This window comes from Stegastes partitus, unplaced genomic scaffold (genome assembly GCF_000690725.1).
Source record: "Stegastes partitus isolate 25-593 unplaced genomic scaffold, Stegastes_partitus-1.0.2 Scaffold617, whole genome shotgun sequence".
NCBI classification, from domain to species: domain Eukaryota; kingdom Metazoa; phylum Chordata; class Actinopteri; family Pomacentridae; genus Stegastes; species Stegastes partitus.
Window position 1 is genome coordinate 39,198 of NW_007578348.1, and position 18,041 is coordinate 57,238.

General features: G+C 39.3%; 1 protein-coding gene across 1 annotated transcript in view; it reads right to left on the reverse strand.

Annotated features, from left to right (window-relative positions):
* The window catches only part of cdh22 (cadherin 22), a 73,168-nt gene that overhangs the window by 37,121 nt on the left and 18,006 nt on the right, over nt 1-18,041 (reverse strand). Inside the window, exons 3-6 of the mRNA XM_008289463.1 lie at nt 10,268-10,387; nt 6,049-6,216; nt 4,018-4,199; nt 2,517-2,773 (exon numbers count right to left, since the gene is read on the reverse strand). Coding sequence (XP_008287685.1) covers nt 2,517-2,773; nt 4,018-4,199; nt 6,049-6,216; nt 10,268-10,387 — 727 coding nt within the window. The remainder of the gene's footprint in view (nt 1-2,516; nt 2,774-4,017; nt 4,200-6,048; nt 6,217-10,267; nt 10,388-18,041) is intronic.

Here is an 18,041-nt window from a genome sequence, read left to right on the forward strand (position 1 = left end):
CAAAAAAATAATTTATCTGGCATCTATGTTTTTATCGTGAATGTTGAACAGCAGCTTGGAAAGGGCACATTCAGCAGCCCTGAAAACCAACAGTTCATACAGAAACAATGAGGGCTGAAGAATGATTTTTTAAAAGCATTTACTAGAGACTTGACACAGGTCCCGTGACCCTAATAGCACTGTATCCTTAACTGCAAGTGGCTACATCGTGATCCTTTCTTTGCCGTATTCGGAGGAAAAAAAAAACAACATAAAAAATAACATTAAATTTTCATTGTGCACTCTAGAAAAACCACAAATGCATCTTTCCTTCTTTGGGGTACTTGGTGCTCTCAAAAGATTGGTGAGTCAACAAGAATTTGCTGAAAGGTTTCTTTGTTCTTAGTTCCTCTCCCCCATCACACACACACACACAGCTGGCTCTCTCAAGCCCACATAAACCATAATGAAGAACCATGGGCATTATCAGCTCTTAAGGCCTCGCCGACAAACATGCCAGCCAGCGTTCTCCAGGTCTCATGAGAATGATGGTTAGATGTTGTAGGCATAAAACATATTGCCAAGAGAACCCATATTAGACTGATGCAGTATAGAAAACAGAACATGGATTAAATAGGTTTTTGATGATGTTTTCACTTCTGAAAGGGCGTGAGTGAAGAATAGCATTTTCTAATTGTACTGTATTCACGTGTCAATAAATGAAACAGATTTGGATTATTAATTCCAGGAGGACAAATATTTCTTCTACTGTTTCTTTGTCATTGTATAACTAGCTTTATGTCCTCGAGATAACCTGTGTTTGAAATGAGATGTTGCCTTTTTACATGAACAATCAACCCTTACATTTAAAACGACACCATTGCACCATAGCAGTGAACTAGTCTGTGCTTAAAACACTGCACCGAGGTGACACACTTCCATGTCAGTCTATTGCCCCATTAAAACTATCTTTAACATCCCATTTAGGACAGGAGTTTGGCTGTATTACATTACATTACATCTGCCACTGGCATCTGTCTCCAGTATAGACATTAAAGGGGACATAATATGCAAAAAAAAAATCTAATTTTTATTGTTTTTGAGCATCGTTTTGTTTCCCCAGTGTGTTTAGAGATCCACAAAGTAGGAGAAAAGAACATCCCTTCATCTTTTTTTTCTCACATTAGCACTCAGGGAGCATGAAAAAGGCAGGGTTTAGAAAGGTTGTGCCGCCTAATGCCAGGGGCCATGAGGTTGCTACGTTTACCCAGTAGGTGGCTCCTGGCCAAACTCTTCCCCCACCCTTTTCACCCACTCAAACCCGATTCACACACATAAACACACATACTCAAACACTCATATATGCTCGTGCACGTATCACACACATATTTTCAGCTGCGGGCCGCCAAGACGCTAGTGAACGACAGCACTGCCATTGTGTTGTACTTTATTACACCTGGAACTCTGAGTCTCATGCATTTTTAATCGAGGTAATTTGCACAGGCCCTGCATGTGTCGGTGTATACTCTGTCAGTGAGACTGTCATAGCCCTTATCTACATTCCCTCCCTCACATTGCAATTGCTCTTCTGAGGACATATAAACCAAAGACCTTGCTACAGACTGGAGATACCAGATGATATTGTTTTATCACACACAGTAATCTGAGAAAAAAAAGAAAAAGAGATTTACTGTACACTTCCATCGATTGCTCTGTTGCTTTTTTGCTAAAAAAAAAAATTCTCTGAAGCCTATCAACTACACATGTGTCTACTTGCAACTAGTGAGTTATAGTTCTTTAGAGTTATATTTTTTCACATAACAAATTCTTCTCCTATAAGAATGTGTCTACGGTGATAAAGTAATACAGTAGATGCAGGATGCCATGAGCAAATGCCAGCGGACTTGAGGAGCTGCAGCCCGCGCTACAGTGCTTCAGTATCCTATCAAAGCCACGCAAAATGAGGTGCTCATTGTCATGCATAAGTTTGCTTTGCAGTGTGATTTATATTAAGCAGCGAGGCCATCTTTCCATAGCAATATTTTATTGCCAGTGTTTTGGTTGATATATTTTATCAAGCTACCTACTGTTGCAAAAAGCAATTGTGCACTCACAGTATCTAAGTACCGCTTTAATCTTATCCCTACATTTTCATGTATTTTTATATGCTACATTATAATCACAGCCAAAAGATTGTTTTATTTAAAGCAAACTTAATGTTCTAATCAAACCAAATCAGATTTGATACAACAGTACACCCTCGGTACTATTTTGTCTCTCTTTTAAAGCTACGGTCCTCTCTACCAATTATAATTAAAGTAGAAATGATTTGCATTCTAGTGTGGACCATGATTGCATTAACATGTGCAGTTTACCCGAATCAGGGTTCTAAGTAAACTTCATCTCTCTATGCAGTGGTTTACATGGAACTTAACAGAGTAAAACTTAGCTTTAAATACGTTGTTGTAAGCTGCTAGATATACATTCAGATATACATTTACTTTTTCAAAAAATTAGTTTTAGATCTCTTCATGTACCTAACGGGTTTATTCTTCACATCTGGATCCCTGGCAGTGACAATGCCAACCAGCGCCCCTACTTTGGCATCCTCCTGGACCTCCATGATGGCGCCATCCACTGGCTGAAAGATGGGCGGCTCGTCTATGTCCGATACGCTCACCCGGACAATGGTCTGGTCTCGAAAAGAGCCCAGGTCCACAAAGCGAGGGTCAACGTGCTTATTTACTGCCTCTACAACAACATTGTGTGTCCGCTTGCTTTCGAAGTCCAGTGGCTGAAACACAAACAAATGAGATTTTAAATGAACAATTTCACTTAGCTATAAGTCATCCATCATGTAAAGTGACACAGTCCTGAGTCCTGACACTGATGGCCAGAAGCTACATTACAGCACTGATAAAATTGCAAAGATATAAACATATATGTTTGTATAGAGTTCATGCCTCCCTTTTAGTCGATAGTTTCTTTCAAGAGACAGTTGTACAAGCATCACCGTCTAACCATTACAGGCTCTGGCAGCTAGAATGTTTAACACTGCCATATTGTTGAAAGTCCAGTGAACCAAAACACTGCTGGCTGAGTGTCAACATGTTCATTTTGCTATTAGGCCCCATTCACAATAGCGATGTGTCACTTCAGAGAAACACTTTTGACACAAGTTGCTACTTCTAGAATTCAACCTTTTCTTTTCTTTTGGTCGCAGAGTGCAAGGAGGGAAAAAAAAAGAAAGAAAAAAAGTTGAGAATAGTTCACCATTTGGAAAGACAAAGTACTGACAGCACCTGTCAAACTCCAGCGGGCAACCAATGATTATCAACCATCAAAGACCAATTATCTCTCTTTCTCTGTCTCTTGAAAGGAGTTGCGGCCCAACAGCTGTCCAGCTCACTCAGCAGAAAGACCAAAATGCTGGGAGCTAAAAAAAATAAAATCAAACTTTACCAACAGTTCCTCAAACGGGGTTTGTTAAACGAAAATCAACATAGGCCAAGTTGCTTGTTGATTTCTAACCAAAAGAATCCCAGTCACTTTTATCTATTCTGCCACAGGGGTCAGGGACTGCTGCATATGAAAAGATGCTTGAAACAATCCATAAAATTGTGTTTAAAAAAGGAAAGAAAAATCAATAAATGCTTGCAGGCTAGCATACCTGGTAATTGTAGCCAGTCTGATTTTTGAGTGATGCTTTTTCCAGCAACAAATAGCTTTTGCTTGAATCTAATTTCAAAAATGTTTGCCTAAAACATTGCTTTGGCATGTATATTTATAGCTCAAGTAGAAAGTAACTCTTAGCTATCTTATTTAGCTGGTTTGTGTAAAGCTTTAGGGGAAGGAAAAACTCCTACCACTAAACATTTTGTTTGCAATGGAAAATGGGATCTGTTTTTGTTTTTTTTAAAGGCAAAACTGATTGCTTTAATTTTTCTAATTATTATTATTTTTGGCCTGTTTAACATCAATATGGGATTAACAGAGAACAATCACAGCATTGAAGCATTTGCTCTAATGTAACTGTACCTTCTTGATGGAAACAACGGCTTCCTGTGTCTCCACATCGGTCGTGACTTTGAACAGCTCCCCTCCCTCTTTGATCAGATAGCTCATGTCCGTGTTCTCTCCCATATCTGCATCTGTGGCAATGACACGTCCAACCGGTGTGCCCAGAGCAGCCCCCTCCGACACAGAAAACTGGTACATCTCTGGTAAATGAAATGAGTGGCAGGAGACGGAAAATCACAGGTAAACCAATGTGTAGATGCAGTCGCACAGCACACCAGAAAAGAAGGACATGGGACAAAGGTAACATGGAGAAAAAGAGGTAAAAAAAACACCAGCGGAAGAAGGATGAGAAAAGACAGATGGACGGCCGTGAGTGGAAAATGAGGGTGAGAAGTCAGGATATTGGTAAAAGAGATGGATAGTGAGCGGAAACAGAAAAGTGGGAAGAGGAAGGGGATGAGATAATGATGTAGATAAAGTAGAAGTAAAGAGGGGGAGAAACAGAAAATGGAAAATGAAGTTAGGATGGGGTTATAATGAGAGAATAGCAACAGGTAGATGTCGGACATTTATTGTAAATATGGTTGCTGAATTCACGAAAACCAGAATGTAAAAAATTATTTATCACACTGTATCCTTAGAATAACATTTCTGACATTAAAAGTTGCCACTACCCAGAATTCACAGTGAAGTTACGTGATGTCTCTGCCACAATACAGATGAATCAATATTGTGCAATGTGCAATTATGACTGTATCTCAATTGTAAGCACGGATGGGAATAACAAAGCAGGTATTATATTATGTATAAGAGTATAGGAAAACGTTTCCATGATGTCAATTCTGAATCTGAAGTTACATTTAAAATTACAGAAGAGACCAATTAAAATACCAGTAATTGTTATGAGCTAAATAAAAAGATCTTTTTTAGAAAGGAAGTAAGAAGATTAAACTCTACTGTTCCCCAGATGGAAATTGTGTGAACCATCAAAGCCCTTATGTATACCATATGTCATCTTCCTTTGCATCTTATTTATGACTGGATTCCAAATTCTATCTATTCCCCAATACCATGCAGTGGAGGTACTATAATCCTGTAGGGTTTATCCCTCTGACTGAGTAAATATGATTTACAGAGATGAAAAAAAGGGATTTATCAAGAAATAAGAAAAGGTGTGTGGAGACATATCAAATACAATCACCCACACTGTCAGACGCTGTACCCCTAGCTTTAACAAAAGTAATAGTGTTATGCTGTTATAGTGTCGGTTTTACTCCAGAAAAAGGGAAAAAAAAAGAATGAAGAAACAGAAAAAAAGGCTATTTTATTCACACATCTAATTAATTCTAGATGTGCTAACATTTAGAATAATACACCACATGTCAGGCAGAAAATCCCGGTAACACTAAATGTACTTGTGCTGGTGCAGTACGTCAAAGGTGCAATATGTGTAATGTCCACACTCCTTATCTGTTTGCTTTAGAGAAGGCTGGGTTTCAACTAAATTAGGTGTGTTTGTGTGGTCAGGGGGAACGGACTGTATTTTTAGCTGTGTTTTAAACCTACCTGTTGAGTACGTGCTCCCTGAAAGCCATTTAGTTCAAAATCCAACTCGCCATCACAAATCCATAACATTACTATGTACAATCAGCTGTATTGATTCGGTCCTCTTTTGAGCCTTGCCTAAAGAGAATGATCAAATGTGCAGTGGAACGCATCAATTCTCCGCATTTGATAGACTACTTTGTTATGGGCAGCGGGTACGACGGGCCCGTAAATTTAATTTAGGTGATTTTTGAAGACTGCATAGATGCTATTTAAGCCACTGCTTATTGATGTCAGAGGCCTGCAGGTTGCAAAATATGACTCTTTCATCATATTCTCATTTCTTTGTCTTTCAGACTCCCCATCCCTCTGAAAAAAAAAACAAAAAAAACCCTCACTTGTTCCTTTTATACTCTCAGTCATTTCCAACTGTTTTCTCCCTCTCCTCCTGTCTCACAGTCTCTGTTTCAGTTTAAAGCGAGAAAATGTGCGGGACACACTCACTCTGTGGGAAGCGCGGTGGGTTGTCATTAACGTCTGTGATCACTATGGTCACCGTGGTGGAGCCAGAGAGACCACCCATTTGTCCTGCCATGTCTGTTGCCTTGACGACCAACTCGTAGCGATCCTGTGTCTCACGGTCCAAATCCGCCACTGCTGTCATAATTATTCCTAATGATTGAGGGATGGAGGTGAGTTTGCAGGGGAGAGGCAGAGAGAAAGAGAGAGAGAGTAGTTAGTAAGTGAGGCCACTGGAAAGGTTACATTAGTGGTTAGCACTTATGCAATAACCAACTATATTTCCTCTCTCAGTTTGAATACCAACTTCTGCTAAGCACTGTATTATGGAGGCACAAGTGCAGCACATTCCATTTCTCCTCCTCAGAAAAAGGTGGATAGCAGAGATTGTGTCATATTTGCGCCTCTGCACATACACCGTTTTATGGCTCAGCTGTATTAAAATGAATAATATATAGAGGCAGAATGAAGGCTTGCCTCAGCCACCCTGAACAGCATTACAACTCTTCCATGGTGGAGACTGCACTCATACCTGAAAAGTGGATATCCACAAAGCAAGCAAGGGACATAGAGAAAGTGATATGATGTAGGAAGAGAGTTAAGAAGCACAGCAAGAGAGAGAGACAGCAAGAGAGAGAAGCAAAACCAGGGCAATAGTTTCATTTATTCAGCAGTGCACATTCTGCAAAAATTCAGCAGTCAGTTAAAAACAGGGTATTGACTGAGTTGAGCTTTTGAATTTAAGGAACTATTATAAAATGTAAAAGTCATATTCCACCTTTCAGATGAAGATCAGCAAAGCAACAAACAGCCTTCTTTATGGTCACCTTGGCAAACACATGTCAGCTCTCTACAACTATTTGCAGACAGTTTGGATGTGATGTCTTGATGATACTGTCTCCTGTGTGAGAGTACCTGTGAAGTTACCTAACAACTATATTTGTGCTTCCCAAGAAGTCCTGTACTTTGGTCTCTCTTTTTTTTAATGCTGTACCTATCTCTTCACACACATTCACACAAACCAGCACATGGTTCTTCCTGGTTTAAAAAGAGACATTCTCCTTGTTGGCCCAGCAGCAGCAACTGTATCAGTAGCTGGCTGCTTTGCTCTGCAGTAGTAATATAATTCCACTTTACCCCTTGGGATTTTCCACATCAGAATCTATTGATGCATTTCCCGTGCTTGGTGTGGTGTCTCATTCCCAAAGGTTTGCATTGTGTTGGGTATACAACTCACTGATTCGAGCCACATTTAGCCCAGGGCCATGTTCTATGAGTCGCCAAAATACAGTACATGCAGCAGTGGAGTTAAGTAGGAAGACAGATGACATGCTCCTCTTTCATCTGCGAAAAACCAAAAGGGGATGCACCTAAATTAGAGCAGCTACAACTATACAGCACCACTGCTCCTAAATTATAGTAGAACCCACATAGATGTGCCTACATGGTCTGTATTCATCAGCGCAGTCTACCTGCTGCATATTCCAATGCGTATCACGTAGGCTTAACATTAACCAATTTAAGCGGGTAATAGGACCGTGTATACCAACTGTGAAATAGAGCTTCAGTATAGTAATTCATTACATTAATATAAAATAAATGACATTCCAATCTTTTCTCGTTCTCTCTCTCTCTCGCTCTTTTTTTTTTTTTTTTTGCTTTTATACATCAATTATCTCTGTTTTCATCTTGTAAGGCAATGGAAATCTTTTGGGCCTTCACAGCCGCTACAAAAACTGAAAAGGGGTCGTTTTGGCAGGCTGAGGTATCAGCTTGCCTTTTGCACCTGTCACCATGTCATTTCCTCTGCCGCTGTGTGCGCACCGCCAGAAACCGATGATCCATACATATTGCTGCACTCACATTTTCACGGGAGCTGCCATTGCACTCTGACACTGCAGTGGACAAATCTACAGCTGGGGTATGGACAAAAGTACAAAAACTTTTAAACTTCTTCTACATTTTCAACAACTGCCTTACACACTTTTGTTGCTATATATATATATATATATTTGTTCTTTTGCTCATTTGAGCCTTGAGGACATGGAAGCAGCTATCGTTGTGTGTTTCGGAAGGAAGCAGAAGATGAAATAAATGCTTGGTACAGACCAAAAACTCAACATTATCATCAACATGGAACAATAAGTACAATCAAAAACTAGCCTTTTGCATGTGCTATATTACAGTAATATAATTAATCATATTATATAATTATATTAATTATAATTAATGTGGTATTCATAGGACAAAACATACACTGAGTGTAGAATATCTTAACGCTTTTTGTTTGTTTGTTTTCAGAAACCGTTTAAATCAATAAACTGCAGTCTTGGATGAAAGATGCAGATACATGCCTTTGTTTTTTTTGTTTATTTTGTTGTTGTTTTCTGTTTTGCTAAATTATAATACAAACGGAATAGAAAAATCTGTTCTATAATAGTATATAATCTAATTTATTTATTTTTTTTTAAATACAATGTTATCATAATCCACCTCACCCTTAAATTAAAAAAAGAATTATTTGTTTGTTTTACATATTACTATGGTTCAATCCTTGTAGTCTCTAACGTATTTTAATGAGATACTCAAAAACACCTACAGACAATTCCATAATGGCCAAAGCGACACACACGCACACACACACAAAAAAAAAGACTTGCTATAGACTTTGCCAAGGTGAGTGAAAGTGATATTAATGAGGCAGGTTTCACAGCTGTTCTGTCTCCTCTTTATTTTGACCTTCTTGACTCGCACCTATTAGGCTGCCTGTCTGCCTACAAGAAGGAGGGAGAGAGGGCGGGTGGAACTGGGGGTCGTGAGGCAGAAGCTGGAATGGACCATCCAGTCTCCTGACTAATTCCACCCAGGTAGAGCCATTTATCATCAAGGCACCCAGGCTGACCAAATCTAAGTGGTGGAGACCAAAAAAGAAATCATTAAAACTTTCGCGGTTTTCCCTGGAGAGGAATTCGAAGGCAACACCAATGCTAAGCTACCCCTGAAAGACTCTGGGTCAGGACGAATCTCTCGTATAAGCTCAACTCCATGGGGAAATAGCGACTTTTGCAATGTATAGCTGGGGGAGATTTTTCATAGGTTAAATCTGAATGCGGTGGATATATAACCCATGATTCTGAGGTAATGTTAGAAGACGACCCAGACAGACTCGAGCACTAGTCAAAAAAAAGACTCTCAGCTTTCCTGTGCTGAACAGCACATGCATTTGGTCTGATAATGAGTTTAACAGTCAATTAAACAGATGCTAACAACGGAGCCAAAACAGTTAGGTAAATAAATGTATCTAATATGTGTGATGAACATGTTACATGTATATATATATCGTATATATCCTCTTTTTATTTCTATTTATACACATCAGAAATCACTTTTGATCAGGTGCAATGATTACATACTGAGTCCCAATCACCCAGGTGAAACTAATTCTGACTTTGGGTAACTGACCGAAGAGTGGGACGCCCCACTTGGCCCCCATTGACACCATCAACAAGCTGGTGGACAGTAGTATCTTAATGCATTGATCCATGTCAGGGGTGGCCATACACAACATTAGTGACTGAGTGTAAGAGTAGGAAGAGTAGTATTGGGCATTCTTATGCATGAAATCCCCTCAAATATGTGTTTCCTGTTAAAGTAACCAAGGTTGAAAAATTGAAACAAAACCCAAATCCTATTGTTTAATACCCTTATTGTGTTTAAGCCTGAATACACAGTTTGAAAAAGTTAATTGTGATGTAATTTTTACTGTGATGTGTATTGTATGTAAATTGTGATATTAATAAAGTTTTGAGAAGATATACAATTTATCTATCAAGAATAAATCATATTGTCACAATCATGAGAAGAGGTAAAATAAAAATATTTTAATCCAACTTAAGGGCAACGGTGTACCTGATGCTATTCACACTATACGCTGCCTGCTGCTCGTTGGACAAAATAAGTTCTAGACTTGATTGTTGAGCCAAGTGCTATTTTGAGTGGCTGGAGCCAGAAGTTGTTGGCTAAAACTTTATAAAATTGCTTGTTTTTGGCCAATTGATTTTATGTTTTTGTCCACAAATTTTGATTGATCTGGGAATTATGGTCTCTGAACATAGATTGCTTAAGGTATTGCTAAAAGAAGAAGAAGCACAAGAAAATCTTCTAAGAAAAGGGTTCAGAGAGTGGTGAATGTGTTTGTTCTTACCTGTGTGTCTGTCCACAGTGAAAAACTTTTCTCCATCCAGTACACTGTATACCACTCTGGCACTGCTGCCGTATGTCGGGTCATCAGCATCCGATGCAGTAACCTTCATGACGGACGTTCCTGTTGGAAACAGACAACATAATGTCAAAAAAAGAGAAGAGAAACTTCTGAGCCAGGAGGCCACTGGGGATACTTTAGACAAGGGCTGAAATCTCATAATATGAATTTGAATCAGACTCAAAGATGTGGGTGTTTTCTTTGTGTTTGTCGGTAACTTGAGCTGGTTCTGTCTTTGTGAGGACAAAAACAAAGATTTTCAGACCTTGAAATGGAGGACATATATATACAAAAGCACACACTACCCTCTCTTCATTGTTTTGAGTAGCTGTTAAAAAGCTGCCCTTTGTTAAGGTTGTGGGCTGCCGGATGCATCACATGAGTGAGTGGGACTCACAGGTACAGTCACAGTCATGTGTGTGTGTTCATGCACACTTGTCTGTGATTATACTTGATAGAGGGAGTATTTCAGCACTACTGCACCATGTCATGGTGGTTAGCACTGCTGCCTAACAGCTAAAAGGTTCCCGGCCTGGGGTCTTTCTGTGTGGAGTTTGTATGTTCTCCTTGTGCCTGTGTGGGTGCTCTGGCTTCCTCCCACAAAGACATGCTGAGGTTAATTAGTGATTCTAAATTCTCTGTAGGTGTAAATATGAGTGTGCTTGGTTGTCTGTGTGTAGCCCTGCGATAGACTGTCAACCTGTGGACCTGTTCGTGACCATACAGAGGATTAAGCTGGATGGATGGATGGATGGATGAGTGTAATTTCCTAAACATTTTTTTAATATTTCAAATTACTTTTCCGCAACCCCAACGCTTAGATTTGTTTTTCCTCTCATCAGCACAGAAGTTGTGCTCTTAGATGAAAGAAAACATGGAGTCATACAGTCAACATTACACCTTCAAAGACTGATAGAAGCAAAGAAATTTACAACAAACAATTACATGTCATTACCGGCACTTAGACAGAGAACACAGTGAACAGTCATTTCCACACGAACCCTTAAAATTGGGATTTGTGGAGCAACAATGTTTAAGTCATTATTTCCCACTCAGTGTAGTAAATTTGTCAACAGTGTGCGAATACGAGCCTCTGGCAGAAAATAGGCAGCCGCATCTTTCCATTTAGTCACACATTTTAGTTAAAGCTCAGCCGAAAGCCTTTCAAACTTTAAGGTTCTTAATTTTAAGGTTAAGAAACAACTGCATACTTGTCTCCTAGCATGTGAGCACTATTTTTTTCTTTCTATAAATATATTCACTTACAGGAAAAAGAAAGATTAAAAAAAGGAGACATTCTTAGGCACCGCAGGTCCTCAAGGACAAGAAGTCAGTCTTTGTCTTCATCCCTCTGGCCGTTGCTGTGGGTAATTACTGACAGCTGGTGTTGTCCACTAAAGGTCACCAGTGTAGCCTTTCTCAGAGCCCTGTCATGCTACTGTCCAGCTACATAATGACCGTATGCTAATGATGCTAATTAGAGAGAAGTGTCAGAGCACTGTTTGTTTCCTGTCATCCAATGGAGCTCCTAAGGGGGAAAGAGGGAGGGAGAGGCCAGTGGATTATCATTAAAGTCACCCAGCCATTAAATCAGATGGCTCAGATCATTCTTCTGTCACTGTCACCTATAGCACTCTTTTGTTCTGCACTGTATGTTGATAGGAGCTGGCCAGTTTCCATGCTTTAATATCGCTAGCATATAATGCATCGCACTACCTGCTCAATCATACTAGTCAAATGAATTAGGTTGTGCTACTTTGTCTTAAATATATGTCATCTGACAAACAGTTGGCATGAAAAAGGATATGCAAAGACATGCAAAACATGTATTGACACATGGATAGATCAGAGTCTATCAATAACGTCATGCTGCCCTCAGTTTAATCCTGATATATCGCAGCTCCTACCTGAACAAAAAGTATCATGCATATTAACTAGTTTGGTTTTTAATTTACATTCTTGTCATATCATATAAGTCATTACCTATTCCAAATGTGAAAAAGTACTGATCCTTAGCAGATCACAATAAAGCATCACAGTTGGGGGATGAGTGAGATATCATTCTTATCATATTGAAAACACAGGACTGTATAGAGACTAGGCATTTTCATTACTGGCAGCGGGCAGGGGTTTGTTAATTCTTCCTAGCTGGTTGGCCCCCTCGCTGTGGGTCCAACAAAGCCATTTTCGTCCATGGGATTACTTCCTTATCTTAATTTTCCCCAGGTAACAATCAGTTTGACGCTCAGCTGTTTCTGGATACTGGCTGGCAGCAACGTCAGATGGTTTGGAAGAACTATATAAATGCAAATGTTTCTTTATTGTGTTTATATTAAAAAGAGAAGTGAGGCAGTGAGTTTGGCACTTGGGTTCTTATTAAAGCGCTGGCTTGCATCAGTGTTTTCAGTGAGGAGAAGTCATTACTTACAGTATCTGTTGGCGTGGTTGGCGTCACTTAAGCAGATTCGACTGTTGATGGACTTGTGGGAATTCAATAAAAATTATTGACTTTCTCAGATTGAAATGTAATGCATATAGCAGTAACAGGAGAAGTATGTCTAATGGAGAGAAGCTCCAGATATTCATTATCCAAAGAGATGTTTTTCTCCCACTAATAAAACCTCAATCACAAATTGCTCTCAGATGAGACAACATGCACTGTAGCAATAATAATTTTAATTACCAAAATATAAAAGTTTGTCTCCCTTCATGGGCATATTTGTTTGGGTAGAGTTTGCTTGGTTTGGTTATATTACAAAACTTTCTATATCGTTTTCTTCAAATATTTGAGCAATTACACCAGTGGTGAAGCCAAATGACACATTCAGCCCTGTGTTACTGCTTCAATTGTTTCAAGCTTCAACAGGAGTTCAACATTTAAAAAGAAATTATTTTGCTGACACCCAGTGGTTGATTATCTCACCTTACTATACTAAAGTGGAGAAGTGGATGTTTAGTATATTACACCATGACATCATTGTTGGGTGTGTTTATGGAGGCGGCAGAGCTGACACGTTTCCATCCATAACCGGTCAGACATGGTGACACAGAACTTTCTATTAGAAGCACATTTGAGCTCTTTAATATGGCATTACTCTGAGCCAACTTGTGCTACTTGTAGAAAAATAATGCAGTGAATGTAGTCTCTCTGCTTCAAGTGAAGCTAATGCAGCCTGCAGATGTTTAAACTGTAGATTTCAACAATTAAAAAAAGGAGTGTTGGCATTGTGCTAATTGTCAAATTTAACCCAAACATTTTCAGTTTAACAATTAAAAGATGTGAAAATAAATGTTTTTTTTTCTGTTAATGTTCATCAGAGCATTCCTGAGAGCAGCAATGTTTACCAATGCTTTCCAAAGTTACTTGCCTTACTATGGAGGACTAGACAGGGTGACAACATCTCCTTGTTGTGAAACTATAGTATATGCAGATATGCATATGGGTGACAAATTAATGGAAAATCCAACATAGAGTGTATTATTAAGGTGTAACACCACTATGTGCCACCAGAACAGCTTCAGTGCACCTTGACAGTGATTATTCAAGTCTTTCAAACTTGACTTTTGGAAGGGAACGCCATTTTTCAAAAAAATATTTCCTTATCTGGTGTTTTGATGATAGTGGTGGACAGCACTGTCTTCACATGCTTGTAAAAAATCTCTAAGGTGGTTCAGTTGGATTGAGATCTGGTGATTTTGAAGGCTAGACCATGTGATTTACATAATTTCAATACTCATCAAACCATTCAGTGACCCTCCCCTATGGATGGGGTCATTAGTGATCTGGAAGAGACCACTACCATCAGGATCGTAATGGTTCATCAAAGGATAAAGGTGATGACTCAGAAGAACTTTGTATTGATTTTCAGTGACCCTTCCCTCTAACAGGTCAAGTGGACACAAACCATGCAAGCAAAATGCCCTCCATAGCACAACAGAGCCACCGGATGCCGTCATTGTAGAGGTCAAGCATTAGGCTCTGTACTGTCTAGGTGTATGCTTGGATGGCTCATCTGACCAAATCACTGTAGACCAGTGCCTGTGGTTTCTGCACCATTAAACATTCAAATGTGCAGTCATCCTTCTAATGAGGGTATATTCATTGCAACCCTACTTAAATATGCCCCTCTATGTAATCGTCAATGGCCTGTTCTTGCTGACAGTCTGATCATGTCCCGCATTGACATTTTGGGTCACCTGAGGAAGTGTTTTTCTGTTTTTCCTTACATATCGCAAGGCTGTACGAGCATCATCACTTTTAAATACGTGTTGCTGACCACAAATTTCTACCTTATTTACTGATGTTTTTTTTTTATAGTTCTGAATTCAGTTGTCCTTTCAGTCACCATTCCTATCCAAACACTTGCCAGTTGAATAGCTTTTGTGACTAAAGCTCCTGCCATCCGATCCCCAACAATGAATCATCCTTCAAAGTCTCTTGCATTTTTTCCTCTTGTATTCTGATGCAAAATCTAAATCCAATGGGCCTGTTTAGCATATTTATACATGCCACAGAGCATGATTGGATGGTTATTACTTAATTATACTGTGCAGTGCACCTGTGTGGAAGCATCTGCATTCATTTTGTTTCTCTGCTTATTTATTCAGGTTTTTCCTTTAATTTGTCACTCATGTGTAGCTTTGTTTTTAATTTAATTCTGTTGCAGATGGGGTAAGTAATTAGGGTTAAATGGCAGTCGTTTATTTTGCACCTTTAATTAATAGTTAATTTTTCTATAATTCTATTGTTATATTCCCAAGTATGAAAAACACCACAGAGAAGGTGGGATTAACAGATAATTGAGTAAATAAACAGTTCAAATAATGACTGCAACCAGTAGTTGCTTTCTATTTATATGGCAGTTTCTTCCTGGAACAGTGTTTCCAACATTGCTACAACATCATCTCAGAGCGAAAGACATGAAGGAAGCAACAGTTGTTCCAAAACAATAACATAATAATACAGTCTGTGTTGCAAATGTTATTTAAGCAGTGAACAATATCCCTTGAAGGATAATGTAAATAATATTCGGATGAAAACTAACTCTGGGACCATATCTGGTGAAATGGAGTAAGGAGGAGGGTTGTTTCTAGGGCGTGGAGGATTCGGTTGAGACTGGGTGACGACGGCTATATAGTTAGATTTATGCATGAGTTTGGTTTAATGGTATCAACACAGGCTGTCGGAATGGCTTCCCACACCATTTCAGCACTCTGGGAGAGATGGTTCAATTACTGTGAGGGGAGCTGGAGGAGTGCGCCACGTGTGAGACACTAGACTGACAGCTATTTAAGAGGCAGCCTCGTAAAAGAGATTTGTGCCTATCTCAGCTGGTGCCGTACTGGTGCGAGCTTCCATGGAGGGGTCTAACGGCTGCAGCACTGAGCTTCTTTCCCGCTCCGACCTGCCTTAATCTGCAGGACTGAGTGCTCCCTGCCCGCATTATGGATCATTTAGTAAAGCCATAAAAGCTGAGGTGTTTTCACATGAAAAGTTATTTCTTCACTACTTCTACTGTGATTCATTCCTCTCTCATCCACATAAATGCCCCAGGAGAGAGGTGGAGAGGGAGAGAGCGAGGGAGAGGAAGAAGAGTGAGGGAGAATGAAGTATAAAGGGAAGAAATATCTGCCATGTCATAAAAGCCAATGGCCTGCTTACATTGATCCTCTTCGAGATCTCAACAAGGATTTAAGGATATTTTTCATCTCTCACGACTGAGATTGTAAATCTAATCTTTGTTAGCCCTTGAACTTGTGTCTTTTAATAGATCAGATCATTATTTGTTTTGTAGACACCACTGTGAGCCAGCGTGGCATGTCAACTTTAAAACATAACCTCTCATTATTTTCAAGCCTTTGTTTCTGGAAAAAATAAATACAAAGCAACTCCCAATTTTGAAGAACACAACTCAAGTTTCAGAAACCATTCTTTGGAGAAAAAAAAAAATCACTCCACACTTTAACAATAAATGTTTGTTTCAATGCATTTATAGATAAATAATTTAATTTAAAAGCATTATGTATCCGCAGGTCATGCATCAACGTTGTTTTAGACAATCTATTCCCAGCACAATATCAAAATGTTGAATGTATGGGAAAGTAAAAGGCAGTGTCCATGATTCTTGATTGCATCTCTAATGAAAAAGTAAAAGCTTTAATCAATTTCACAACTGCGAATCTATCGTGCTGCTGTTGTCATACACATCTTTCATGCCTCTTCAAATACCAAATCACACATTCTCACTCTCTGACTTTCTCCCTCCCCCCACATACACACTAATTCATACACATGACCACACACAGAGATCAGCCAAAATCAATTATGTCAAGTACTGTGGTTGAGCGTATAATGGTAGATGTTACTGGTCATATACATAAAGGTGTTTGGCAGAGAATATTGATTGTAACTTGCTGCTGCCTTGTCGCATTGCTCTCTCCTTTGATCCTTCTGCTCCGAATGTCTCATCTATGGTTAGTTAGCATGAAAGGTTCATGGATTCCCCATAGTGACTGCAACAGTCTGCAGCCTCCTGGGCAACATCTCTGGACCAGAGCACCACAGAGGCTGATCATTATTTTAATCTCCTTGTGGAGTTTGTTGTATTACATATGAAAGTAGTGAGGAATTTATCTCTCAGGCTGACTACGCGAGTGTGTGAGAGGGAACTGAATGAAGGTCAATAGATCGAAAAGAGAAAAAAATATATATCTAAAGAAGAAAGACGCAGGTTGCTTGTTTTGTCCACAAAGATACTCCTACCTGGTTTATTTTATGCGTCGTAACTTTATTCATACAAAAGGCGCTTGAATCTCTGTTTCAAGTTATGATCTCTTGTGTGTAATAAGTTGCCTTTCTACACTCTTACTCTGCCTGCTGCTATTCTCTGTGTCAGCCACCACAAATATCCTTCGAATGCCATTTGTTGCGTACATTTTGTGTGAGAGTCGAGCATCAGTGTAATATTTCTATACACAGTGATAAGCAGGGTGGCGACCTTCAAACAGACACTTAAAAAGTACATCCTGGAATGCTTCTCTTCTATGCTGCTCTCTGGGTTTTCACTCTTGTCAGCCTCCACACCTCACTTCAGGCAGTTTATGAAGCACCTGTCTACTAGATGTCTTTTTTAGCCACATATCTGACCACACAGATGCCACACAGTATACTGTATTTGTTAGGAACTGGGCAGTAGTCATGAGATCTTCAAACTCATTTAAGGTTGACACTGGAAATAAAAACAAACAAAAAAATATTTGGTCCAACAATAAACAACAGTAACATTAAAATAACCATTAAAATGCAGAGCGTTGCGGCGTTTACAGAGATGACATGCCTTAAAGTATGAAAAAATGTAATGGCACTTCGCACAGACATGCAAGTCCAAGGAATTGTATTAAAGCACATCTCTGTTTTTTAATAGCCTTTGTTGTGTTTCCACTTTCTCCAACCTGGTTTAATAGATTGTGTTTTTGATAGAGAATAGGATAAATGTCAGTTTAAGGAAGCTATTATGCTGCTTTAGACTCCTGCGGTTCTTCGTATTTAGTAATTCTACACTACATCAGTTTGTGTCATTAGAAGATAAAAGCTGAGGATAGTGCTCAGCTTAATGTCTGTTATCAGACTGCCATTTGCCTGCCTGTTGTTCTTTGGACACTGTCAGTCAGTGTTACCTGAGGTTAGAGGCTGCGGCACAGACGTCATGTCGTGCCA